The 27779-nt window shown below is 29.0% G+C and overlaps 1 protein-coding gene across 3 annotated transcripts in view; it reads left to right on the top strand.

The window, feature by feature from the left end:
• The window catches only part of roq (RING finger and CCCH-type zinc finger domain-containing protein roquin), a 66234-nt gene that overhangs the window by 16402 nt on the left and 22053 nt on the right, over positions 1 to 27779 (top strand). For 2 of the 3 annotated variants that reach the window (XM_075373696.1, XM_075373698.1), the window contains exons 3-13: positions 688 to 883; positions 7471 to 7698; positions 9318 to 9493; positions 10756 to 11089; positions 14369 to 14609; positions 18343 to 18476; positions 19079 to 19199; positions 20199 to 20334; positions 21177 to 21281; positions 25013 to 25131; positions 26377 to 26588. In XM_075373696.1, the coding sequence (XP_075229811.1) occupies positions 688 to 883; positions 7471 to 7698; positions 9318 to 9493; positions 10756 to 11089; positions 14369 to 14609; positions 18343 to 18476; positions 19079 to 19199; positions 20199 to 20334; positions 21177 to 21281; positions 25013 to 25131; positions 26377 to 26588 (2002 nt within the window). The remainder of the gene's footprint in view (positions 1 to 687; positions 884 to 7470; positions 7699 to 9317; positions 9494 to 10755; positions 11090 to 14368; positions 14610 to 18342; positions 18477 to 19078; positions 19200 to 20198; positions 20335 to 21176; positions 21282 to 25012; positions 25132 to 26376; positions 26589 to 27779) is intronic. The other variant, XM_075373697.1, reaches the window with a different exon arrangement.

Genomic DNA, 27779 nt, shown 5'->3' with positions numbered 1-27779 from the left:
TTCGGTCCGGAAAATCGAGGTGCAGGGCTTATTCGTGGGCAGGGGGTACTCAAATACGGTAATTCCAGTGTGCACATGTTACGTAAGAAGAGATGAAAATCATACTACAGCATGAAAAAGGGATGTTGTGATCTACCTACCAACAGACCATGAAAAAAGATAAAATATTTAATCTGAAAGATACTTCTGGGACCTTCAAGGTAGTGGGTGCCTATTCTATCCATGGTCTTTCAAGGGATTAAGATAAGATGACTTCCCAGGATGGAAGCTGCACATTATTAATCTATAATCTTGCATTGACCACTTAAGATATATTCTTGAATATATATAGCTTTCCCTCCAGATTAGGGAGCTTCCTATGGAAAGCTTTTGCTCATCCCCAAAAATGATTTCCATGTAGACCTTCCACTCGAGCAGTCACAGTTACACATTTGTCAAGTAAATTTTGTTTATAAAAGCAAGTTTTTTGTACATCTTATTTGTTTATAACTGTCGGAGAGGTTTCTTGTTTCATAACTTGTATTTTTTTTAAACTGTTTACAAAATTTGTTGCAAAATAATTTTCTTTCCTTTTTTTCTCTGTTTAATTATAGTGTGAACTTTTATTTAAAAATGAAAATTTTTTTTTCAATTTTTTTATTTTATTTTAAAAGTGCGTATTTTTCTTATTTAATTTTTTTGTTATAGACTGTTATTAATACAGAGATAGAAAGCTTACCTGTGAATTGTGCCCTGCTAAAACTGGTTGGAGCTACACTACCAGAGGAGCAGATAGTGTCAAATGTTTCATTAAATCATCTACCGCAAGAGGATTTACACTGCTATCTACAAGCCAAAAAATGTATAGAAGAACTAGCATTGTACCTGAAACCATTCTCATCAGGTCAGTTATAGTTAAATTGATGTCAATAGTTCATGTATATGCTTATTGCATATCCTTTTTTCTTTTAACCATTAGTCACTCAGTTTGATGCACTTTCCTGTAATTTTATACAAATCGTTAAATGTCCTTTTATATACTTTATCTTCAGTCACTATGCTTTGTGCACTTTGATCTACCTTAGAAAACGTTCTCCTTTCTGTGTTAATATTACTACTATAGTCCAAGAGCTAGAGCTGAAAGTGGGTTTGGTCTTTGTGGTGGATGAAATTTATTGGCAATTGATATATTATTAAGGTATGTAACAAATCCAAGCAGGATGACAGTTTTTTTGGTACAGAGGACCTGGTAAGACAGGTGAAAGGTGCCATTATTCTAGGAAACCCTATCCGTCAATGGTGCTTGAAAATTTTTACAATGAAAGTTAACAATGTACAAAACCTAAGTTCGAAAGAGCTGACAGGTTGGTTGGGGCGAAGGGGTTGGTGTACAAGAGTAAAGTTAACCAAAATTTCTTCAAAAAAATTTCATCCCAAATATGTTAGCCAATTGAACCACTTGTTCCTTAACATTTAATAATGCATGCGTAAAAATAGCTAATAGCTTGGTTGGTATGTAAGGCAGTAAAACAGGGTTATATTATCGTGCACTCATGTATGCTTGTGGCGTACCATGTATATGTGCTGTATGTTGCAAATAACGTACATAAATGCATTTTTTTATGCTTTATATGTTGATTAATGTTTAGCAATTTAATTTTGCCAATAATTTTTAACTTTAACAATAGTTTAGCCCTATTTACTACGTACTCATTTTATGAGAGAATGCCTAGCGTGTAAGGCAAAGTTACTTATGGTTTACTACTTATATATGAAAGTAATATATAATGAGCTATTTAGTTATCAACAATCCATGAACTTAAATAAATCAACAAACAAAAAAACAAATTTTTGACTGAGTGGGAAATATTGAAACGATTAATTTTTATTTTCATATTATAGTATACAATTTTATTTGAAAAGTATGATATTGTAAATTTGTAGATATATTTTTTTGAATCCATCTTTCTTCATTTATAGAGTTGTCATTATCATCACTTGAGAGATTTACAATCCCAATCGCATAGACTTTCATTGCTTTCACATTCAGAATTGCTCATAGTATCAGATTCACTTTCTAGTACAATTTCCTGAACACACTATGGCAGCTTTCAAAAACCATTTAAATTTATAAAATGTTTTATCGTTGAGCACCCATCCATTTTCTTTGGGATCTACATCAGTTAAAATTTGTTTATGTGCATTCAGCCAAATATTTGTTATGTGCTGTAAAAAGGTGGTGGTGATACAACTCAAGAGTGACAAGGTAGCAAACTCAAAGCATCAAAATTAAAAAATTTTTTTTATGAATAGTTCGTCAATGTCACGCATTTTATATTGCAAAGTAAAAAGTGCAAACCGAATATCATTAACTTTTCGTTTAGTGTGATAGTTTTCGTAACACATATTTCATACAAATTGCATATAAACATTTTTAACACCTCTTCTTGCTCATATCTTGTGTCTCCAAGAGTATAAAATGCTTTCTGATATTGCTCTGATTTTAACATAATTTGAAAATGTCTCTTTTTCCTTTTTTGTAAAAGGTTGGATTATAATTGCAACCTGTTAACGCATGAAAGCCAGCTTAAAGCTTTGCAGATTGATTCAACAAAATCTTCATATCTTTTGCATTTTCATATCAATGAATTTTGTTTTTCCTGAAACTCCATATTCCATCCAAATTTTTGAGTTACTTTTCAAATAATGCATATTGCTTAACATAATGATTAAAATATCTGTATCAGAGCATTTTAATATTATATTTCTGTCTTTCTCAGTTGTACATATGTGGTAGACAACTTTGTGTCAGCTTCTTCATGAGTGGAGCAACTAAAAGCAGAGTCAATCGATGTTTTAACGTTTACATTTGCATCAACCAAAAAAAATGACATTCAAAAAACTTACAAATAATTTTTTGTTTTTTTAATAAATACTGCAATTTCATTATTAGACCAATAAGTTAAAAAGAATTGAACCAAACCCTGTTTAAATTTATTATTGCGAAGCTCTTTTGTGAAATCTACTGGTCTCGCTTGTTCTGACCTGATATTAAGAAATCAGCCTCATTATTTTTTTTCATTGATGTTTCATAATCTCTTAATAGATGGTTGAAAATATTGATAAAAAATTAAATGAATTTCTGTTGCTCGCGTATTTGTTAATCTTTTGTAAAACTAATTTAACTATATTTACCAAATGATTTAGGCACATCTCTGATGCAATGTAAAAGATAAAATCCATCAATTGTTTCTTTATCACCTTGCGAAGTTACAGTACTGTAACTGTTACAGTACTGTCTTATATTCATAAGCATTCAATTAATTTCAATTTTGGGGTAGTGCAAATGCTTCCATCAAGATTACACATTGACATGGGTATAGATGTAATGGGATAAGTGAATTTTTTTTGGCATTTTTTGATGTAAATTTAGTATTTTGTTTTGCTTAATTGGTTCTTCAAAATATTCGCAGATTTAGCACACATTAATAAATGATTCCCTCAGATTATTTCCTTTATTTTCAGTGTTCGAAAGGAAATCAGCCATGACATCTAAAGTGGCTTTACCAGTGGTTATATGATACAATTGATTATGATCAACTTCATTGTTTTTTAAAAAGGTTCATGTTCTGATTTACAGTGTTTTTCAGAGCCTCTATTTGTTTTTTGACTTAATTATTTCATTTTTTTCTAAATCTGCGGTTATGTTTTGATTTTTTTTTAGGCCAGTTATGTCATGTGGGAAATTATTATAATACAAATATTGCTACCTTTTGCCCATCACTGTCAAGCTGAAATTGAGTTGGTAAAGTGGTTATACCAGTTAAATGTTTTGCAGCATCTGCATTTACTGTTTGCTCTAAGGTCAAATCAATAGGAATTCTTGAAAATGGATTCCTCATTCTCTTAATACCCAACATTCCTCCCTAAAATTCCCCATAGAGTTGTGGATGCGAAATTTCCATATCTTGATATCATGCAAGCCATCAAGCCCAATTTGCTGATTGAATATAACGAACAAAGTAGTTAGTTTTGTGTATTATAAATTTGTAAGTATCAAAGTCATCAATGTGAATGTTTTGAGAAAATATTAAATAATTTTGTATCAAAATCATATAAATCTTTTCAGTCATGCCATGTTTGCCATCTAAAGTATAGCGTTCTTCAAATTTTTTTGGTGATACTTTTTCTGTTTGCACTTTGTGAATTATTTGCTATATTTCATCATTATTAATGAGAAGTTGATTAGCTTTTAAAAATTGTTCAAAATGCAGCATTTGTAGGGTTGCAATTATTATTGGATATATATGATTGAGTCTGTTATAATGTTTACCGGAAAGAAATCCATTTAATAAGCCACTGCCTAAAAGCCCAGACAAAACCATAAGAGTTGAAAGGCCACAGCCATCAATGTATTTCCTGTGGGCCTACTTTAAAATCGTAAACAAATGAAATTTGCCTGGATGAATAAATATTTGATCAAAAAGTGGTTGTTCTTTAAACTGTATTTTTAAGGCACCTTAGCAATAGTCAAATCAAATGCTGATTGTATTTCAATTTGTCCACATTCTTTAGCTATTTCTAATGTTTGTACCAGTGTGGCATACTGATATGTCTAGGAGAAAGATTAATCACTGATAAATAGCAAACTTTTTTGGGGACCAAAAGAAAGTCACCAAAGTATCTGCTCTAATTCTCTTTCAAATAATGCTTGTGAGTGGTTGAAAATATATACCTGTATAACTAACGGTATCCTGTATCCTATTATATAACATACAAAAGTATCGAAATTGTATAAGCCAAAATTCTCTTATTGCATAAAATGAGTATGTAAATAGGGCTTTAAACTGTTGTTTAAGATATAAATTATTCTAAAATTAAATTGTTAAATATTAATGAACATTTAAAACATAAAAAATGCATTTATGTAAGTTATTTGTAACATACAGTGTGTACATACAGTATGTACACCACGCACATAGAGTATACATGGGCGTGCGATACTATAGACTCTTTTATTGCCTTGCATACCAACCATGCTGTCAGCCATTTTTACACATGCATTATTAAATGTTAAGGAACAAGTGGTTCAAATGGCTGACATCTGCGATGAAATTTTTTTGGAGAAATGTTGGCCAACTTTAGCCCTGTCCGCCAACCCTTTCGCCACAGCCTACCTGTCAGCCCTTTCTAACTTAGGTTTATTACATTGTTAACTTTAATTGTATAAATTTTCAAGCACCACATTGATGGATAGGGTTACTTTGCAAAATGGCACCTTTTACCAGTCTTACCTCGTCCCTGCACCAACAAAACTGTCAGCCCGCTGAGATTCATAACATATCTTAGTAATACATCAATCTCCAATAAATTTCATCCACTACAAAGATCAAACTACTTTTTCGGTTCTAGCTCTTCGGCTACTAGCTAACTGACCTTGAATTTTACAGTATGCTCCAATAATCTGGTTGTTTGAGTGTGATTTTATCACTATTTTTTTCCTTTAATTTTTCATATAATCTGCCTCATTAAATTATAAATTTTCTTAATTGTCAAATAAAGTTTCTTAAGAGCTATATATTTTAAATAGTTCTTTATCTTTGGGATTACCTGTTAGCTTATGTTTTATATTTCTCTAAAATATTTTCACTATTTCTAAAAAAATATCTGTGACTGAAGGGAAACTATCTACGTTGTACTTTTTTGTTGTTGCATTCATCCTTTATAATTTTAATGTATAAATAACAAATTTTTTTATGTTTGTTATACTACTAGCGTGCCTACGGCACGCTCTCCACAGCTAGGCCCTCCGTGCAGGTGGTGTCTCAGAATGGGATTATTAGGTGTCCAAAATTGATTACCTCTTCATCCCAAGAACTAAAATACACTTTACTGGTTCTTATTTCCGACTGTGGGCAATTAGTATCATCGATTTTCAGTTATTGTTGATTTTTCAAGCCACTGCTTCTTCTGGTTAATTTCAGAGTTAATAATAATTAGTATTTCTGATTTCATATTTTTAGTAAACAAAGACTTTTGTAACAAGAAAAAAACCCTTTTACTTCTTAAAGAAAAGAGGATATTTAACAATATTAGAATAAGAATGCCCTTAAAAGAAAAACTGCACATAATTCATTCAGAGTACTCTGTAATGGACTGTAAATAGAACGATAAAAATGTATTTAAAATGAATAAAAATTCAATATTAAATAATAATAGAAAATGTGAATTTATAAGATGAATTAAAACAGCACAATTACTAATAAAATAAGTGTTAATCAGTTCCTTTTTTTAAATTAAAATGAATATTTGATGAATAATGAATATGAAAATTAAATGAAATCAGAAAAGGATGGTCAGAAAAAACAATTATCCAATTGTATCACGATTAATTTGGGTAATTACGTTTTGGTTATAGTTGATTATTTTATGAAGAAAAAGGTCAATCACATAAATAAAAAAATATATTAGTAATATATATATTTTGCATATATATCGATTAAAGAAATAAACATATTACAAGTGTTAATAATAAGTACAACTAAGAAATATATAATAATATAACAAGTGTACACCTGACCACCACGAGACATGTACTAATGAATCAGGATTTTCCACTAGTGATCAGTACATTCCGGTGCCTGTTATCTGAGCTGACGACTACTAGAGTTATGTGTTAAGATAAGGGACACACACACACACACACACATATAAATGCCCTTTAGTACGGAAGTAAAGCCCTTTTTGTTGGTTGAAAGAACTTATGTAAATTTTGGGCAGGTATTCATTATATAAAAATATATATAATTGCATTTTTTTAACGGAAGATTTTTTCGAAGTCTTCTTTTGCATTCATGATTAAAGTTCAAATTATCTGTCATTAATATCACAAATTAATAATTAGTGTAATTTGTAAAAGAAATTTATAAGTCTAAATAATAATAATAAGTATGGAATCTGTGTCTTTTTTGAAAGAAAATTGCTTAAATAGTAGAACAAATTATCAATATGAAAATTTTTATATTTAACTATGAAGTTGATGTAAATTAGATGAATGGAATGATCCTCTCAATTGGATAAAAAAATATTAATGAAATCAGTAACATAGTTTTTGTTCTTAAAACAAAAAATACATGTCAGGATGGGTTCACGAAGATGTGTAGATAAATAAAAATTTCTTATGTAATTGTTACATGGAGATCTTTTTTTTTTTACTAGTGAAGAAAAAAATTCTTTGTTTTATCATCTATCCATTAGATGATGAAACATGTGAAGAATTTATAAGCAGTAATTGTCTTACTGAAATGTAAGTATTTATACTCTATAATCAGTAATTTAATCAGTATTTATACTGTAATTTTATATTATTTCTTTATGAAGTTCATTGTTTAAAGATTTGTAGTAAATTTATTTATTGTAGATATGTTATCTTATTTTAGTAATTGTAATGTTGTCATGTTTTGTGTAATGATTGTAATTTTTTATTTACAGGAAATGGTGGGACAGGAGTTTTGTCTCGCCCTATGCAAAGAAAGTTGGTGACATTAATCAATTGCCAGTTAATGGAAGAAGAAGGCCGATCACGAGCTATGAGAGCGGCCCGTTCTTTAGGAGAGAGGACTGTTACAGAACTGATTCTTCAGCATCAAAATCCACAGCAGTTATCAGCCAATTTGTGGGCTGCTGTTCGGGCTAGAGGCTGTCAGTTTCTAGGACCTGGTAAAAAAAAAAGAAAAAATGAATTCTCTTTATAATTTTTGTATTAAGATATATTTTGTTAGTTATAGGAGAATCTTTTAAAATTAATTATAATGATCTTGAAAAATAAATATAATAAAAATACTTTTAGAACAATCCAATCAACTTGATCCAATCCAGGTCTCTTTATCCTCTCTAATACAGTACAATCTTTGTATTATTAGAGAAGCTTCTGTTGTGTGTCCAGATCTTGGATTATAATTGAATAGAGAACATTTGAGAGTAGATTAATGCACCTTTTGCACCATATCCTTTTGTCCTTTGCACCATACCCACCATTCTTTTTTATTTTCAGCTAAACTTCTGATTTCCAGAAAGTTTTGATTTTCAGAAACCTTCCAAATTGTTTTTAATTTTCCTTTTGTCCTCTTCTTAGCATTCTCTACTGATCCTTTAGCACAATTTCATACAACCATTCTTTAATAGTACATCTCAGCTTGTGCTTTCTTATTTTGAGTATTTCTGATTCACTCTTTTTACTGCTTACCCTGTTTGCCCATTTCATTTTCACCAATCTTCCTACATGCCCACATGCCTCCAACTTTCTCTGTTCCTTTTTAATTTAATTGAACTTTTGTTAACTTCATTGGCTTATTGATGACCTTAAATATGATTGTTTTCTTAATATTCATTCTCATAGCGTATTTTATCATAATGTCTTAAAATTTTAAAATTATTTGTTTAGTGTTTCACCTCTTGTTATTACCAAATTTTCTGTAAACCTTGAATAAATTTATTTTCCTTGTTACCATTTTGATCTCTTCAACCTCCCTAGCTCATTTTGATTATATCTTTAACACAAACATTGTTGAGGACAGGCAGTAGTACCCTTGCCTTTTGATCTTCAGCCAAACCATTCACTATTTGAAATCTTTATTTTAATAGGTCGTAGAAAATGGTAGCTGTATTTACCACTTGTAAATTTCTCTCTTTCCAATCTGCAATTTGTCTTTTTAATATTACCATTAACATAAGATATTTCTCCCGATTAATGCTTTTTTCCATATTTATAAAACACAGTCTTCTTCTTTCACCTTTTTTCTTTTTACATACTTTCCATTATAACTCTTATTAGTCCTGTTGCATTCCTTGTGCCTCTTTCCTTCTTGAATTCATGCTATTCTTCTGTAACCGTCTGTTTCAGTTTATTTCTTCTGTTATAGAATTTGCTAAAGAATTTTTTCTGAATATAAGATAAAGCTGTTCTTGTGTTTTTATATTTAATGCACTATGTTTTTTAAGGAATTGAAATTATAATTTAAGAAAATCAGAATGATATTTAATTATCATAAAATTTTAGATAAATGTTTTTATTTAACAGAATATTAATCTTAAGGTTGTGAAGAGAAAATGCATAACCAGAATAATGATACAGTATGGTGGTGTATTTTATGTTCTGTGGTATTTTTCAATAGAAATTATAATTGTTAATTATTTTTTAATGATGATAGTTATCCAGACAGTTATATTTTTTCTAATAGATATCATCAAGATGTAAAATTAGTGCAACTTTATTTGACGTTGTTGATTTGTGTAAAAGAAGGTAATATTAATTTACCTTTGATTTTTCTCTGTTGTAGCAATGCAAGAAGAAGTACTGAAACTTGTATTGTTAGCATTAGAAGATGGTACTGCATTATCAAGGAAAGTTTTAGTAATGTTTGTTGTACAACGGTTGGAACCCCATTTTCCTCAGGCTTCTAAAACGAGTATCGGGCATGTCGTACAACTTCTTTATAGAGCTTCCTGTTTTAAGGTATTTAGGCTGACTTTCTAGATTGAATGTATTGATTGATTTGAGTAATTTTGTATTAATTATGATATGCAAGACATTATTTATAAACATTGATTTTTTAGTTTTAAACATTTATTAGCCTTTGCCTTTTATTTTATTAGTAACATAGGTAGGTGTTGGTGTAGTCAGTATTTAAAAAAAAAAAATATATATATATATATATATTAAATATTCTTTTCTTACATGTAACATTTTTATTTTATTTAATTGTTTTTTGTTAAGTACTACGCCAATTCATAACGTTTACAAGTATATTAATATACTTTGTTTTTCAGTGTGGTTAGTTCTTTTTTGTTATTTGATGATAATTTCTATTATTAAACAAAATGGAAAGTATACATATATTAATTTCCATTAATAAAATAAGTAAAAGATTTTCTATTAAAAATGTTTTAATTTTCTGATCGTGTTTGTGGTAAAACAATCTACTCTGCTAATGCGCACCATATTTCTCTCTCTCTCTCTCTCTCTCTCACGCACGCACGCACGCGCGTGTTCGTGCACACACGTCTTTCAATTCATCACTTACTTTACCCAACTGTTCTTTTGTTGCATTACTTTCCCATATTGTATACCAATATCTTGTCTTTCTTAATATTCCTTTTTTATTTCATTTTTGTGGTTATGCATTTGTTTTCTTTTTTATAATAATATTTTGAACCGATACTTATTATTTATATCCCTGTTCCATCCTAAATTTTTCATACTTTGGTAAAATATGTGTACCCTTTCTATTCTTTGCACTTTAAGTTTAGCAACATTTTGAGAAAACTGCTGTGTGAGAATGAACTCCTACATCTTTACAGTAACTTACCATTTAATTTCATATTCTTAGAGCTTTTATTTCTTTCTTTTCTAATTTGCACAATCCTTTATGCTTTCCAACAATTAATCCATAATAAGCAGACAATATGCAAACCTAAAATTTTACTTCATTCTCCCAATAGTGTTTCTTATGATGATTTTTTTTCCTCAACAGCAGAAAATTTGAAACGTCAGTATTTACATAATTTTGTTAGTTGTTATACATGTTTGTGAAATACTAATGACAGGAATGCAATAAGTTGCGATCAAGATTTTTTTACCCTAAATTATTTTCCATGTTAAACCATTTAGAACAATCAAATTGCAAAACAAAATTGTGATTTATACCATACAGAAAGCTCTGGTTCTGAAATCTTTTTAATCTTATTTTATGATATTTTCTTTTTAATTCTGTTTAGGTTTCAAAGCGGGAAGGTGATTCATCACTGATGCAATTAAAAGAAGAATTCCGTACATATGAAGCATTGCGTCGTGAACATGATGCTCAAATAGTTCAGATAGCTACTGAGGCTGGACTCAGAATTGCACCTGATCAGTGGTCAGCTTTATTATATGGAGATGCTACACATAAATCACATATGCAGAGTATTATTGATAAATTGCAAACACCACAGTCATTCGCTCAGTCTGTTCAAGAACTTGTTATCGCTTTGCAAAGAACTGGTGATCCTGAAAATTTGTCCATATTAAGGCCTCATCTTGAATTGCTTGCTGCCATTGATCCGACTCCAGGTAGTGCACTTTGATCACTTTCTAAGCTTTAATATAGCTTAAAGAAACTAGATTCTTAAATTACTCTAATACATGTTTTAGTACACAGAGGTTTTAGCCTACATCTTCTAGAAAACTGAAGGATATTTTGGTATTAAATAATTTATAAAGAATACTAGTAGTAATTGAAATATCCACTACTAAAATTTTTTAGAATTTGAATTCCTATTTCAGATATTTTCTATAGCTAATGCCATCAATCACTCTTAACATCCCTACCGAACTTTAATAGTTTTCCCCATTTAAGAATTCCATTATCAAATTATTCTCAATCACCCACTTCTTAAACCACATTTTTCCATATTTCTTTTGACAACATACAATTGCCTGCAAAATTAAAACATCCTGTCTCCCTTCATCTTTATTTGGTTTATAATAAGGTAGGAACAAACATCCTGCAGTCTTGAAAATATTACTAATAGAATTTCTTGCATAAGCATTGTTTTAGTTAACAACTTACCCTGTCATCTAATTTTAACTTTCTTTATACAGAATGAATGAATTTATTGGTTATTACCTTATTTTATACATTAACACCTCTTTGCAATTCTTCTACTTGACAGAATCTATCCATATCAAGTGGATAAAGTTTCTTATTGATTCTGTCAACAGGATAGAGATAAAATATAATCAAAGTGGAGACCCATTATATAAACCATATACTGTCAACACCACTATAAATACACAAAACAATTAGTTTGGAGAGTTCTTTGGCAAATGAAAAAGTTTTTTAATAAGTCTGAAAAATTTTCCTATTTCTTCCCTTTAAATAACACCAACTTGCACACAGCATATGTAATGGTGGCCCTGCTTGCTGCGTTAAAATTTACTGTTTAGTAAACATAGACATGTCATTATTTAAAGTTAATCTTTGCCGTTGCCACATACTATTCAATCCCATACCTCATGGCTACAGTTTTATTAAAATGTGCTCCTAATAATGATAATGTGAATGTTGTTCCTAAATATTTGTACTCATTTGCCATTCCTATTTCCATTTTTTATTTTTAACTATTCCTTTTTTCTAAAAAGAATTTATTTTATTTGGGCATATTTAATATTAAATTCCATCTGGCACAATAAGATTGGAAATTGTTGATCATCCTTTGAACATTGAAACATTATTAGCCATAATGATAACATTGTATGTTTTTAAAAGAACATTAATTTTATAATCTCTAATGGATTATATCCCTTCAAGACACACAATAAATCATTATTAAACAAAGAGACTAATAAAGGTGATGATATTGGATATCCTTGTTTCAACCTGAGTTTGATTTCAAAGTTATGCATCAAACTTCTCATTATACATAGTTGAATTTAAGAATAATAATATATAGTTAATTTTGCCTGCTTCTGTCCTCAGTCTCTACCACTTGATTTAACAGAGCATTATTATGCTTATTTAAAATTTGATATTTATTAGCAGTACTTTTTTTTGCTATTAGTTGATAATTGATTAGCTTCTGTAATAGACAGGATATCGTATTTCTGTATTAATTTCATTAATTTTTGCATCCAGATTAGTGAGTAGTGTAAGTATTTATTAACCATTTTTTTAAATAAATATAATGATAAATAATAAATAAAAACTTTGCTTACCACCTCTTTCTTCATTTCAATTCTCTGGCTTGTCAATTTTTAATTCATACTTTGACTTGTTACTGGTGGTGAATTTTTTGGTCTAGGATATTTACTCAAACCACATTGTAAATTGATTTTTGTCTTCCTGCATTAAATCTTTATTCCAAGTAAAAAATGTAAGACATTTTGTATATTTGTGGCATATATTGTTCACATTCTAAATAATTTTATTTTCACCATTTGTGAATGTATATGCAGTTCATTTTTATTATTGTTAACTAAAGTCTGAACTGATCTGTTATGATTAAAGTTCATTTATTTTTATAACTGAAATATTCAGTGTTTATAAACTCTGTTGTATCTGATAGATACAAGATCTGATAGATCTTGCAATATCATTTTCTATTGGTTACAGTATAACCAGAGAGCACTGTACTTCATAACAATTTATATAGTGACACCAGTTAATTGGTTGTTAGAATGTTATGATTTGATTTTAAAGTAGTAGTAGTTCCAAAATTATGAAAATGATGCTGAATTATTTATAAAAAATGTAATAGTTGAATAGAAATAGAAATTTTTTAAACTGAAATGACTTGACTACCATACTTTTTTTGTTTTTGCCATTTTAGAATTTCCAACCTTTGTAACAATATTAATAATAATAAAGTTGAAGCATTTTTTTGTTTATGAAAGAAAGGCATACTGTACAGTCAATCTCCACATTCTGGTTCACTGTATTTTTGATGTAATGTAACTTACTCATATAACTATTACTGTAACTTATTCGAGGAGTAAAAAAATTTGACTTGAATTTTCAAGTAATTTTAATTGTAACTTATTCCTTAAGAATCCTGATGGATAAATTGCTTGTAGTAACTATTATTGTCTACATTAACATATTTTAATATAGTTTTGATTAGTTTTTTGCACAGTTTATTAAAAGAACTAAAAATTTGACATTAATAACTAACTAGTTATAAGATATTTTATTAAGTAAAAATAGTACAAGTTAGTACCTGTTTATGTAGTTTTTGAATACTCCAAGGTTTAAATACCTTAGAGGTATTTAATTCAACAAAGTATTTTATTATTTGGTTGTTTGTTTGTTTGGTCAGAAGGAAGAATGATTTTTTAAAAATACTCAAACATTTACACACAGTATAGACCTTCATTTATATCATACAAAATTTTTACAAACTACTTTTGTGCTTGAACAGTCCCAGAACTTGATGTCACTGAGGAGCTCATTGAATATGTTGCCACCGGCTGCCGATCGCCACATGTATTCAACCAGATGCAAATCTAAATAAACACCTTGACCATGATATGTGTCAATCTATTAAGAAAAGTATTTTCTTCAACATAGATAGCAAATGAACCTCAACCTAACATTCGCAGCACACTGTGTTAGGATGGCCTCCATGTAATCAGAAAGTACCTTAAGTTTTTTCCATTTGAAAACCCATTAGAGGAAAAAAATTTTGAAATAAATAAATAGAGTGTACTTATAACAATACATATTTAATTTATACATTGTCATTCATTATTAAAGAATAAAATTCTTTATTTCACTTTGTAGACATTATAATTATTTTATATTTGTTGTTTTTGATTGTGATAGAAGTGTAATCTTGGGTAATCAAATTTCAGAGAATAACTTGTGTAGTTGGAGAGAAGTATGGAGAGCTGTGGAAGGTGCACGTGTTGTAGTAGCCGGTCTGGTTGAGTTTATACGTGTACATGGAAGTCGTAAAGCACCACCTGGAGAGCCTCCTTCTCATCCTCACAATGCTAAATATAAGATAAGCTTGTGCAGAGATTTAACATTGCGTGGCAACTGTCCTCGTGGTGCTAATTGTACTTTTGCGCATTCTGAAGATGAATTGGATAAGTAAGTAAAATTTTCTAAATTTTATTTAATGGTTCATTGTTTTTAGGTAAATTATATTAGATCAAACCACCAAAACCTGATAGCAAACACCAAATCTATAAACTCATCATTTTTTATATATAAATGATGAGATAATACATTACTTATAATGATGCTTCTTTTTTTTATGTATTAAACAGTATAAAGATGTATTGTTTGTTAAATATGTTTGTTTTTTAATATAAAAACTTCAAGTTATGTTACAATACCATCTATTTATCTCTTTCAAATAGATGTTAATGAATATATCAGACATTTCCATTGACTGGAGCACTTTAGTTTCCTTATCAGTCTGTACAACAGAATTTTATTCTTTGTTGTACAGTGGATTGAAACCTTAAATTTTATTCACATTGCTGAATTCTTTCTCATTATAGGAAGTTAACTGCTTTGTTTTCAAAATAAATATTCAGAATACATTTTTTCATTTTTATAGTTAAATCGTTAGTAGATAATGGAAATGTGTTTCTGCTATTGATCAATAATGTATGGTTATTGTTTTTAGATCTTACTGTTCATGGATGTTCTGCAGAACAGTACCTAACCATTCTCCTTGTTTTACTGCTCATGAAATTTGATTTAATCTAATGTAAATTTGATTTAACTTTTAAAAAATGGAAAGGCATAAATAAGACGGCAAATTAAAATTATATCAGTGATCATAATTTTTTGATATTTTTGCTACTGTAGCATATTATTTAATTGTATTGCTTCACATGTTCCATCTTTTTTAATTTCACTATCTAAATAAAATATTCTTTGAATTAGGTTTATTATGTCTATTACCTTTTTATACCAATTAAAAGCAGTTAATGTATTAGTATTAACTAAGTTAATGTATCTATACCTTTCAGAGTTGTTAGATTGATAATTTGGTTTCCACTACAAGAACATATCTTCAGCAAATATTAAAATTGTTATTTTGTTTTCTTTATTCTTTCAAATTTAAGATTAAAATTCAAAATTAAAGTTAAAGTTAAAAATTGAAAATTCTATGTATAAAAATATGTCATCAAATAATAAAAATATTGATTAAAAGTTAAAATGATAAATATGTTAAAAGAGAATGAATGTGTGTGTGTGTGTGTGTGAATGTGTGTGTGTGTGTGAATGTGTGTGTGAGTGGGTTTGGCTCTCCAATGTTGTATTACTATGCATATCAGACTGGAAGTAAATGAAGGAGGATGAGCTGTGAAAAGTATCTGTTAAAAACATACATACATCTGTGAAAAGCATTTTGTTACACAGTAAAATATATTGGCTAGCCAAACTACACACACATATTCATTCTTTTTTAACATATTTATCATTTTAACTTTTAATTTTGATTTTAAATTTGAAAGAAAAAAAGATTTTTTAATTTTAATTTCATTTTGATTTGAATCGATTTTAAAGTTTATATCCAAAGTTTTGACAAATTTTGTTTTATTGTATTTGTCATGATTTTATTTTGTTAATGTTGTATATTTATATGTAATTTTAAGTGAACAATTAAAAGATTGGATCATCTGAAGATGCATGAAAATTGTGAAAGTACTCTGGTGTATGTACAAGATCTGTAAGTAAAGTAATGAGACTAGTTTTTTTTTGACAGCTAAAGTGGCAACTCTGTAAAGTTACTAGTAAACATATTATATGAACAGCTGATTTATATTAGGTATTAATATTTTTAGTCTATTGTTGCCACATGAGACAGGTAAACAAACTTTTCATGAAACAAGTTTTTGTTGTGCATTACAAAAATGAGTGATACTAATTATGAGCAACATTGTGCAATTCAAGTTTTGTGTTAAATTCTGTGAGAATGGTACTTAGACATTTTCAAAATTGAAAAGGGCATATGGAGATGACGCTGTGCCACAAGCCAAAGTTTGTAGGTGGTTTAAAGCATTTTCAAATGGCCAGGAATCAGTTGCGGACAATCCATGCTCTGGAAGACCATTAATGTCAAAAAGTGACAACAATGTTGAGCGAATCAGAGACGGGATATGGTACAACCAGCGATTTAACTGTCAGAATGATTGCAGAACAATTTAATTTGACCCGTACCACAGTCCATCAAATTTTGACAAATGAATTTGACGTGAAAAAGTTTATATAAAATTGGTCCCAAAAAACCCCACTGTTGAACAGAAAAACAACAGGGTGGAAGTGTGTCATGATCTTCTAGAGCGAATTAAAACTGATCCTGATTTTCCAAAAAAAGTTATTACTGGTGATAAATTTTGGATATTTGAGTATGACCTAGAAACAAAATGCTAGAGTAAGGAGTGGCACACTTCAAACTCACTATGTCCCAAAAAAGCAAAAATGAGAAAAATCAAAACCATGCTGATTTCAGCACATACTGTAAATCAATATGTTTACTGAGAAATTCTTGAAAGATTGTGTAAAAGAGTTGCCCGCATGAGACCAGCCATCAAAGACAACTGGATACTGCATCATAACAATGCACCTTGTCACACTGCACTTTCAATCAATGAGTTTTTGACAAAGAAAAACATTCCTGTAGAGTTCCTTAATCGTCTTATTCATGTGACTTGAGTCCCTGCAACTTTTTCCAGTTTCCGACTTTAAAAAAAACACCTCAAGGACACCATTTTGGAACAGAAGAAAACATTTAAAAAAAATGTAACCAACCATCTGAAGGATATTCCGGTTTCTGAATTCCAACACTGCTATGAAGAGTGGGAAAACCATTTGTCCCAATTGAACTATTTCAAAGTATATATTTCCATGTATAATTGGATTTTAAATAAAAAGTTTTTCTGAACCAGTCTCATTACTTTTTTACAGAACTCTTATAATGATATAAGGTAAATGTCATCCTATCTAATTTAATTTTATTCTGTACTTTGTAGATCAAGTTATTTATTTATATTTTTAAATTTTGTATGCTAACTTACATGTCCTGTTAAATCCTACTCGCATAAAAACATAGTAATTCTGATGTTATATCACTATTATCCTGTTACACAATTATTTTTCTATACCACAAAATTATGATTATTTGTTTTTCTCTGAATCATGAATAATTACATTATTTCTCAACATAATTACATGTTACCCTGTGTATTTTTGTCCCTCAGTTTTCTCTTTACTTTAATTAGTTGTAAATATATTTAATTGGTCCATCAGTATTGTCCATCTGTATGTCAGCTGTCAAATGATCTTGTTTGTAGTTAAAATATAGCTCTAAATAAATTTTGATCATCATAAAAAGTTAGATAGGCAACTTACTGACAGATACTTTCACATCTGCTCTATTATGTGGCTCATTAGGCACATTTTTTATTTTTATGGAGTTGATAAAAACTGTAGTTTCAAATTTATTTAAACATAATTATGTAGTATTTTATTGATTTCATTATATTAATAATAAAAGAACCAAAATTCATTAAAGTGTGCTGTGTATTTGGTATTCATTTATTATTATTAACGTTTAGTTATTCTCATTAGCAACTTCAGGCTGTTAATTACAGTTACTCTCCCTTTTTTATGAAAACTGAATCTTAAGCATATGGAAAAAAAAAATCACTGGGATTTAAACACAGTACCACCTACTGTATGAAAGGCTGAGGTGCTACTATCTGTCATTGAGGTTGACAAAATGGTGAATATATTCTTTTGTTTGTAAAAATGTATTTATGTTTAAATATTATACTGATATGTTTTTTTAATGATTTTGTTTCAGGTATAGAGCTAAAAACAGGAAGATGAGCAGCAGAAATAATAAGGATGATGAGCTAGTTAATGTTACCAATGACAGTATATTGGACGAGATGCTTTTCACATCTCAAACTCCTTCATTTACTTCCAGAAATGATTGTAAGTTAAATTGAAATTAATTATGTCATATCTTAAACAAATTAACTTTTGTTATCTGTTACTTATTCCAGACAATAACACTAGTGTTAGATTATTTCTTATACTTAATCTTATTTGTGTTAAGATCAGTTGAGTTTTTGGTAAGACCTTACCAAAAACTCAACTCAACTTATAGTTGCGTATTTAAGAAATTATATATTTCAGAAACTTACATTAAGAGGTAAATTTCCTGTTGGCTTTGTCTCTAACCAAATGAGGTAATAAACTGATGTTTGAGCTACTTAGGCTGTAGCTAATAGTGTTGTTGATGCTAAATGAAGATTGTATTAGACTTCTGGCAATACTGTGGATTTAGACCGAGATTAAAGATCCTTTTGTTAAATTTGGCATGCTGATTTGTTTGTTAATATATGATCATAACATAAAGATAGTCATAGCATTAGTGTCCTCTGAAATAAGCATTTGATTCTTGTAATACAGATATCTAACTATATATTGTAATTACTGTTTTAATTTTTATAATTTATTAAATAAAATCCAGAAGTTTTATGCCAAATAATACTGCTTCACAATCATATATTGTTTTTATTTATTTCAAACAGGTGTTAATGAATTTACCAATGCATTTCCATTAACTGGAGCACCTTTGCATTCACCATACCAACCTGCACAACAACAAATGTTTCCACCAACTCCAGGAACGTACACTCCTGATATATATAGGTAATGAAAATTATGTTTTTTTTAATATTAATATTATGTTTTTAAGATTCCATTTTGGTATGTTTGAAGAAATTAAAAGAAAGTCATTCAGGTATCAGAAGTATGTGTAGTATATAAGAAAAGTGCAAAAATCTGTTAATACAAAGTCATAGAAAGGAAGATTTAAAAGTACTTGAGTTAACATTGTTTAAATAGCTAGCTTTCCTGGTAACTTTGATTATACATTGACTTGTTATTAGTTCATAAATTTGACACTTATAAATGATAATGGTTTGTGTTATAATTGTTGGAAAAGAGAACAGTCAGTCACAGTGTATTCTGAAATATCTGCTTTGTTCCTAAAGTAGTTTTTGGACTCTTTTATTTTTTAGATCTTTAGATCTGCAAATCTATGTTAACCAAAAAAAGAAAATATTTTGCATACAATAAAAATGTTACATTTAAATGATAAAGTTTATATTTTGTGGTATGATAAAATTCAGTTGTGTTTTTTGACCCATGTAAGATCAATATTTCGGTTTTCTCCAAAATATTTTCTCTCCCCTTAGCAGAAGATAGAAATAATAATTTTTGTTGAAATAATAATAGTAATAAAAATTTATTTATAAAAATATTATTTTTAACTGAGTTTAGTAAATGAAAGATTGGTTTACTATGTAACAAGGCTCCTATGGTTAGTTGATTAGTTGTGGAAGTAAATTTACAGAGGAACAATGAGAAACACAGAACTGTACAGGAACAAACAATTTGTAACAACAATAATTAAATATATAAGTACGAAATACATTCATATTACAGATCAGAACAGAATAGAAAGTAACAGATAAGTGCAACAATTAAATCTACCGAACACTAAAAATGATTTACGTATTTATTAAATGATGTACTACATTTAGATTCATGTTCTTAAAAAGAATGGATATAACTAGTTAAAATAATATTAATATATGTTATATGCACAGTGACTATTTAAATTCTAACAAAGTTGTATCTTTGCAGCAGTGCAGCACCACACAGTATGATTCTCAGTTCAGGTGGCCAAGTATTTGCTCCTCAACCAGATTATGCTGCTCCAGCACCTCCTCAATCTACTGATCATCGTCCTATTGAACCAGCTTGGCTTCCACCTACTAAGGTTTGAATTCTTGTTGTTTTTATTTAAGCGAGTTAAAACCTGGTTGTGGGTAAAATTGTCACCAGAAAAGAATCTGATGTTTTATAAAAGAGTTTTGTATACCCATATGTTAAAAAATTCCAATCTTATTTTAACAAAGAATGTCCTTTATTTGTTTCTCATTTTAATCTTTGTACATATTGTGTTCATAGGAATAATTAAAGGTCATAATTTGTAAAGTAAAGTAAAATATTTTTAAAATGTTATTATAGATTTATTTTATTAAAAGTACCTGAAGTTGTAACTACACCATCTATAGGTTTTTGTTTCATGGTGTTGAACAATAGTGCTTTAGAAACAATTACAGGCAAATAAAAATGATTTATAATCTTAAGTACTCATCGTGAACATTTTTAAAATCTAAAATATTAGTCAAATTTTTGAAAGCTGTTGGTAGATCAAGTCCTCTCTGGGTATATTCACCTAGCATTCAAAATTTTTATTAAGAATAGGTTGGAATGCTAATTTTCTGTTTCTGATATAACAAGATGATTTCCCAACTTGTCTAACCAAGAGTAAATCATTATAAATTATTATCTTTATTATTAGCTGAGAGGTCATTGTCTCATTATACAACATGTCAGTAATTTATGCTAGCTCACTCAGCTACTTCTTTATACCCTTTAATTAACTATATGAATTATTTAGGGAGAAATTCAACTACATTAAAATAATTCACAAATTGCTGTAATAATTTTTTAATTCCCTGCTATTTTGTAATTTAGGAATTGTTAAAATCAAAATGTACATGGATAAATACTTTAAATTTGCATATAACTGATAATTTTGAAAAATGTTTGTAGGTCCAGAGAGTTTCATCCAAAAGTTTAGCAGCACTACAACAAAGAAGACAAGAATTAATATCTCAGTTAGAAAGAGTGGGAAAGTGTTCACCTACAACAAACAAGGTATAATTTTTATTTGCTTAAAAGTTTATTAAAATATAGTTATTTAAAATTGTACTAAATCTTTTTTTTTATTTAAATACTAAAATTGTCTAATTTAGAGCAAACCCAATTCACTCACCCATTTATTTACAATGTATAAAATAAAGATGTAAATGGAACTTGGATGTATAAAAGAATAAAAATTTTAATTTGCCTAATGTATATGTAAGATGTAAATTACATTTAAGAGTAGATGTAAGTAAAGACAAGAAAATATTAAATTTATTTACCCCTTAGATTAGCCTACTTTTCATGCATTTGCTAAAGAATATTTTATAAAAAAGGTAAGAAAAGAAATCAAATACAATTATGTATATATATATATATATACATATACACTACTTTTGGCTCACTGAAAAATATTTGTCTTCTAGTGGAAGCAAGCAAGCTATGTAAATTAAAATAACAGTTTTATTTGTGTATTCCTTTTATAGGAATGGTTGAAGTGTATAACATTCATTATGAAATAAATATATAAAAATAAATTAATGGAAACTTGGAACTAGAAGTTTCAACAAGTAACATTAATTTTTGTTTACTGTAATAAAATTTGAATTGTATATAGGTGTAGCTATTAAATAACAAGTCTAAATGCTGCTATAGAAGAACTGTGCATGCTCCAAATTTGTACAACCGACAGCTGTGTAGCATGAAGCCTCTTTCGATTTGTTGCCACTCCATTTCTGTAGACATATTAGTCTGCCCATGGTCTTCGTTTGGATAACACTGTTTTGTTATACTGAAAAAATGTTGTGTTTTATTAGAGCAAAGAATTGCCACAAAATTTCATATGAATCTTTGAAAAACCACTACTGAAACTTATTGTTTATTAAAAAAAGTATATGGCAACGAATGTTTATCATGTGTGTGGGTTTTTAAGTGGTTTAAGCGTTTCCAAGATGGCCAAGAAGACATTGATGTTCATCCTGGTTGCCCCTTCCACATCAAAAACATATAAAATATTGGTAATCTGATCTGATTTGACCATCTGTTTACTATTCTAGTCTTTATTCAAGGTCCTTGCACAACTCCGTGAAAAAAAAAAGAAAAAAAATGACCTGAACTGTGGAAGATAACGCACCAGGCTCACACTGCATTGTCTGTCAAGACGTTTCTAGCCAAATATACCCAGTGTAGACCATTTGCCTTATTCACCTGACCTGGAAGCATGTGACTTTTATTTGTTCTTCAAGGTCAAATCTGCATTAAAAGGAACAAGATTTCAGACCGTTGAAGCTGTGAAAGAAAAAGCAGCACAGGTTTGAAGGAGCTCATAGAAGAAGACCTCCAGTGTTGTTTCAAGCAATGGAAAATTCACATGGTTCGATGTAGGGTTAGAGGAAGGGTGTATATTAAAGGGGATAATAACTAAATATGTATAAATTTAAAATAAAATATTTTACAGTATTAATCTTTTTTAATAGCCACACCTCACATAGTAGTCATATTTTATTGTTCAAAATCAAGGTTCTTAAAACCTTTTGTGATTACAAAACGGTCTTCAAAGTCAGACTTACATTAATTGGTATAAATTATAATGATGATTTACTTTCAAAAGCAGACATTTACTTGTGCCGGCCTCTGTGGCACAAGTGGTAGTGTCTCAGCCTCATCCAGAGGTCCTGGGTTTGAATCCTGGTCAGGCATTTTCACACACACTACTAATCATTCATCTCATCTTCTGAGGAAATACCTAATGGTAGACTCTGAGGTTAAAAAAAAAGACATTTACTTGTACTATAAGGAAATGTGATTTCACTGCTACATATGTGCTTACAAAACAATTAGTGTTATAGATTAGCACATTTACCTGTTATAAACACACATGTTAACATTTATCATATTTTAAGATATTACAGTTTACTGTATCTGAAAGTTATAATGTAATATATTTTACTCCAATTTATTAACCAATGATGCAGGTCTAAAAAATAGACTACACCTTATGTAGCAGACATAGTAACAGTAAAACATTAAAAAAAATCCCTGCTTTTATGTTGTAGCATCTACTGAACGTGCTTGGAAATTTTTTTTATACCCATAGATTTACCCAACAGATCTATCTGTTAACTTACAAGGGATATCAGATGATTCCTTGGATTAGAGTATACTTTATTGGTATTGGGTGGAATAACATGCACAGGTTCAGAGTGATGCCAAAGGTTTTTTTTTTCATTGACACAATTAGGTGTATGTTTGAAAAAATCTCTAGGCTCTCCTTATTAACCGATTTAAATTTTTCAAAATTCATTTGAAAGTTTGAATATTCTTTTTATATGTAATTAAATTTTCAAGTATCTAGAGAGTTTCAAGCTCTACACAATTTGAAAAATCACATTTATTTTTTTAAATCTGGATTGCAAAATTATTGTGCAAAAACTGTCCAGTAGATTTTGTTGAAATTTGGCATGTTGCTTTATCATATGAAAAAGTTCTTTGAGGCAAAATCTGAGGTCGCATGTATAATATAAGTACCCAAAAAAAATTCTCAGAAATTTTTTTTTTTTCATTTTTTGACAGTTATTGCTATTTTTGCATCAATAATAATGTATTTTTCAATTTGCAACCAGATGATATTGTGTGTAAAATTTAATAACAAAACTTTTTTCTCTCGATCTTTTCTCTAAAATTAACAGTTATCTTGGGAAATAGGAGAAAAAATGGATATTTTTTTTTTACATTGTATTTTAATAAAAGTTTAAGCACAACTTTTTTAACTGTCACATAATGAAATAATCATTTCTGATTATATTCCTGAGGCATTAAAGCAAAAATTAGCGATCATATAGAAAAGGTCCAAATATGCTCATTTTAAAACAGATATCGCGCAGACTGTAAGGTTCAATTACAAGTGCAGATGCATGCTAATAAAAAATGAACTAAAACTAGACATAATGCCAGTTATGAAATCATTATAAATAAACAATAGTTTAAAATTATCTATTTTTATAGACAGGTCATTAAATGTGACATAACATGTATAATTTGAATAACAAAAAAATTTGAAGTTAACAAAAATGCAATTTCAAATCATAATAAAATACGAATTATACACCCTTCATCATATTTAGAATAATCAACTATTGTACAAAATTATTTATTCAGCTGATAAATAGCTCAAGAGTTTTCAATTTTTCAAGAGAAATAATTCCAGTTGAAATATCTTTCTTTTGTTAAAATCCCAAATTTATTCTAATTAAACAATAAGTGGACAATGTTAAAAAGTTTGTAATTCTTTAAGTTAGCTAGAGTTTGATTGAATATGTTTTTACTGATTTAATATTTTGACAATTCTAATTTACTATTTTATCTGTTTTTGTTCATTAGTTACAACACAGAGTTTATCTGTTACACCAATTCCTCCCTTGATAATTGAGCAAGCCAGAATTATAGTTATTAAAAATTAATTGTATATAAACTGTAATTAATAGTTAACAATATAAAATGAAAGTAATTTTCAAACATTTGCTTAATGCAAGCAAATCATTGTTAGCTAACCAGTTTGAATAGTGATGCAGTAAAATGTTAAATAATACCCACCTATCATTCTCCTCAAATTTTCAGCAGAATACTTAATCTGGGTATTGTACTACATTCTTCTCCATATATATAGGGCATGTACAGATAAAGGATTTTCTATTGGAAGATCTTATCTTATACATTGTTTTATTTTAGATTCTGTTATATTTCAGGATAATTTAAATTCAACATCAACATATTCTATATGGAATGGTGGGGGCATCCTTCATACAAGTACTGGGACCAATTCACATGTATCTCACATTAGTTCTGCTAGACCTATGCTTTTCAGGTATTATTTTTTGTATTTGTTTTTCTGAGCATCAAACATACTGTGTGTTTATTTAGGTATAATTACTTATAATTTTGTTTTATTTTTTTGTTAAAAATTTTTTAAGTTGCTAAACTTAAAAACGTAAATATAAATATTATAAATATTGTTGTTAAAATCTTTAATTGAAAATTTGCCACATTTCAGTGATAAACATTTTGTAATTGCAGTCCAAAACTTCTTAAGAACAGGAATATTTTGAGAGAAATAAAGGTTAGCATTTACAAAAATATGATACAGCTAGTGCCTTACGAGCTCAGCAAACCAATGAACTGTAAGGATATTGTGTGCTTCAAAAGGCCCAAAGGTGTCATTGGCTTGGGCACTTCAAAACACTATAATAAAACTAAAATAACATAAGATTAATAACTTATGATTAATAATGTAAGATTTAATAAAGTGTTTTGATTCTAAGAGAATGAAAACTATGAGAAAAGGATACAGAAAACTAAATTCAGGGATAGATTGTTCAACAGAAGGAAGAGTTAACCCAAGAAATTATGGTTGGAGAAGGTAAATTAGGAGTTGGTCTTGTTGGGAAGCAGTGGATGAAGGGGAATGGTTGGAGTAGTGTGAAGTGTTGTAGAGGAAGCAAAGACATGAGTCTTGGATTATGTAGGACTTTATTGCTATTAAATTAGAAGTATTTTGCAATTCTAAGTTATGTTTGTGTAATTATTTTCTTGCCATCTGTAAATGATCTGATATACACCAGTTTGGGTAATTTTCTTACTATTTTGCATTTAAACAACACAGAAAAAAGCTGAATACTCTAGAACTAGAGGAGACATCTTTCATTATTAAATAGAGCCCCAAATCCTGCTAGGCTCTAGATGGCTACAGGAGTAAGTATTGTTAATATTTTATGGTTTAACGTTTAGTGTAAAGTAGATCTGTTTTTTTAAAAAACTATTTTATTTGTGAGTAATTTTTGGGAAATAAATATGGAGAATTTTTTAACTTTTATATTAATTTATATTAAGAATCTGTGAGTGATTCTAATTTAAAAAAACTCACCAAAACTTGGCAGAAAAATACTGTTATAATTTTCAACCAGAACAAGAATCATTTCAGTATTGGAATATCTAATATAAGTTTTAATATATGTGAATGTAAACATGCATTTATAAATCTGTATATTCTTGCAGTGATTTTAATAGATGTTTATTTTACTGAAAAATGTATTGTTATAACTGTTACTTTCAGGCCAGATTCGGTGTTGACAGATGATGAATTTGTACCATTTGATTTTCCCATAGTAAGCAAGTATGGTCCAATATCCAGGACTGCAGTACGACCTGCTTTACAGACTGCTGCTCCTTTCACTGATGGAACTATTGCAACCCCGACACCTACTCTACGCCGTCCATTGCCTGCTCCCAGTCCGGTTGCTGCATGGGTCTTCAATAATCCTCAGGGTATTTAAAATTATTTGTTTGAGATTTTACCTGTATTTAAACACTTTAGTATACAAATATTATAGGTACAGATAAACTGATGAGGCAAGTCAATACTGCAACCAATCTGTTAATTTATTATGGTATAATATAATTGTCATTCCTCTCTGACAAAAAAAAAATCAAACTGTTAGCTCAATAATTCTTATAACATGTGTTAACAGTACAATTCTAGGTTAAAAATTTTGTTTTTTTGTTTTTATTACTTTTTATACTGTATTCTGGTGCTTTTAAGCTTTATTTATTTGAGCTGACTTATGTGTGGTTTTAGACAAACACAAGTATTCTGATAAAATATAAATAAATGCAAGTATACAAGACAATTTGATACACTCACCAACACAAAAAAATAAAGTATACAGATATATTTATGTGGATTTTTTTTGTATATTTCATTACACATAGAAGAAGTAAATGAAGATAAAAATATAACATGTAAAGCCAGAGAAAAAATGTGTTAATGTGATAGATAAATGTAGATTTTTTAGTGACTAATAAGGTGGTCAAGTTATCGCTTGTTTATTTTCATTAGTATACAGAACAGTATGCAAAAGTTAATAGAAATATTGTCTAAATACTTGGGTTCTTATGAGTTTATTGAAGTTATTGATTTCTGTTTAGCTTAACTAAAGTGTTGTACAGTAAGTAAATCTCAGTTTTGTTAGCCTTTTATTATGTGGTGTATTCATGTCAATAAAAATCCCCCAGTTGGTGGTACTTAAGTGCAGCATCATTCTCTCCAATGTTAATTTTTTTTATTTCTATTGAAAAATGACCCCTATTAAGCACCAGTGCCTTAGCCAGACATATCTTGAACAGCTACAAAAATTTTGAAATTACCCTAAAATTTCTTCTCTTTTTTCTGTGCTCAAGATAAATGTACAGATTTAACTAATATACTACTTGAGCAGCAACAATGATAAAATTATTGTAATAGTTTGCTACATCATAGATTCAAATTGTTTAAGACATTGCATATAATTATGATAATAATCCCATTCAAAGCTAAAATGTGTGCATTTTTCTTCAGTCACTTGCAAAACAATTTTTCTTAAAAATTAACAAAATGTACAATAAGTTTATATATTTTAAGATAATACAGAGTGATTCAAAGAAACCAGAAATTTTGAAAGTTGTGTTGGTAGCAGTTGG

Source organism: Lycorma delicatula, chromosome 8, assembly GCF_047948215.1.
Source record: "Lycorma delicatula isolate Av1 chromosome 8, ASM4794821v1, whole genome shotgun sequence".
In the NCBI taxonomy this organism is placed as follows: Eukaryota; Metazoa; Arthropoda; class Insecta; order Hemiptera; family Fulgoridae; genus Lycorma; species Lycorma delicatula.
This window is presented reverse-complemented; position numbering and strand designations above follow the sequence as displayed.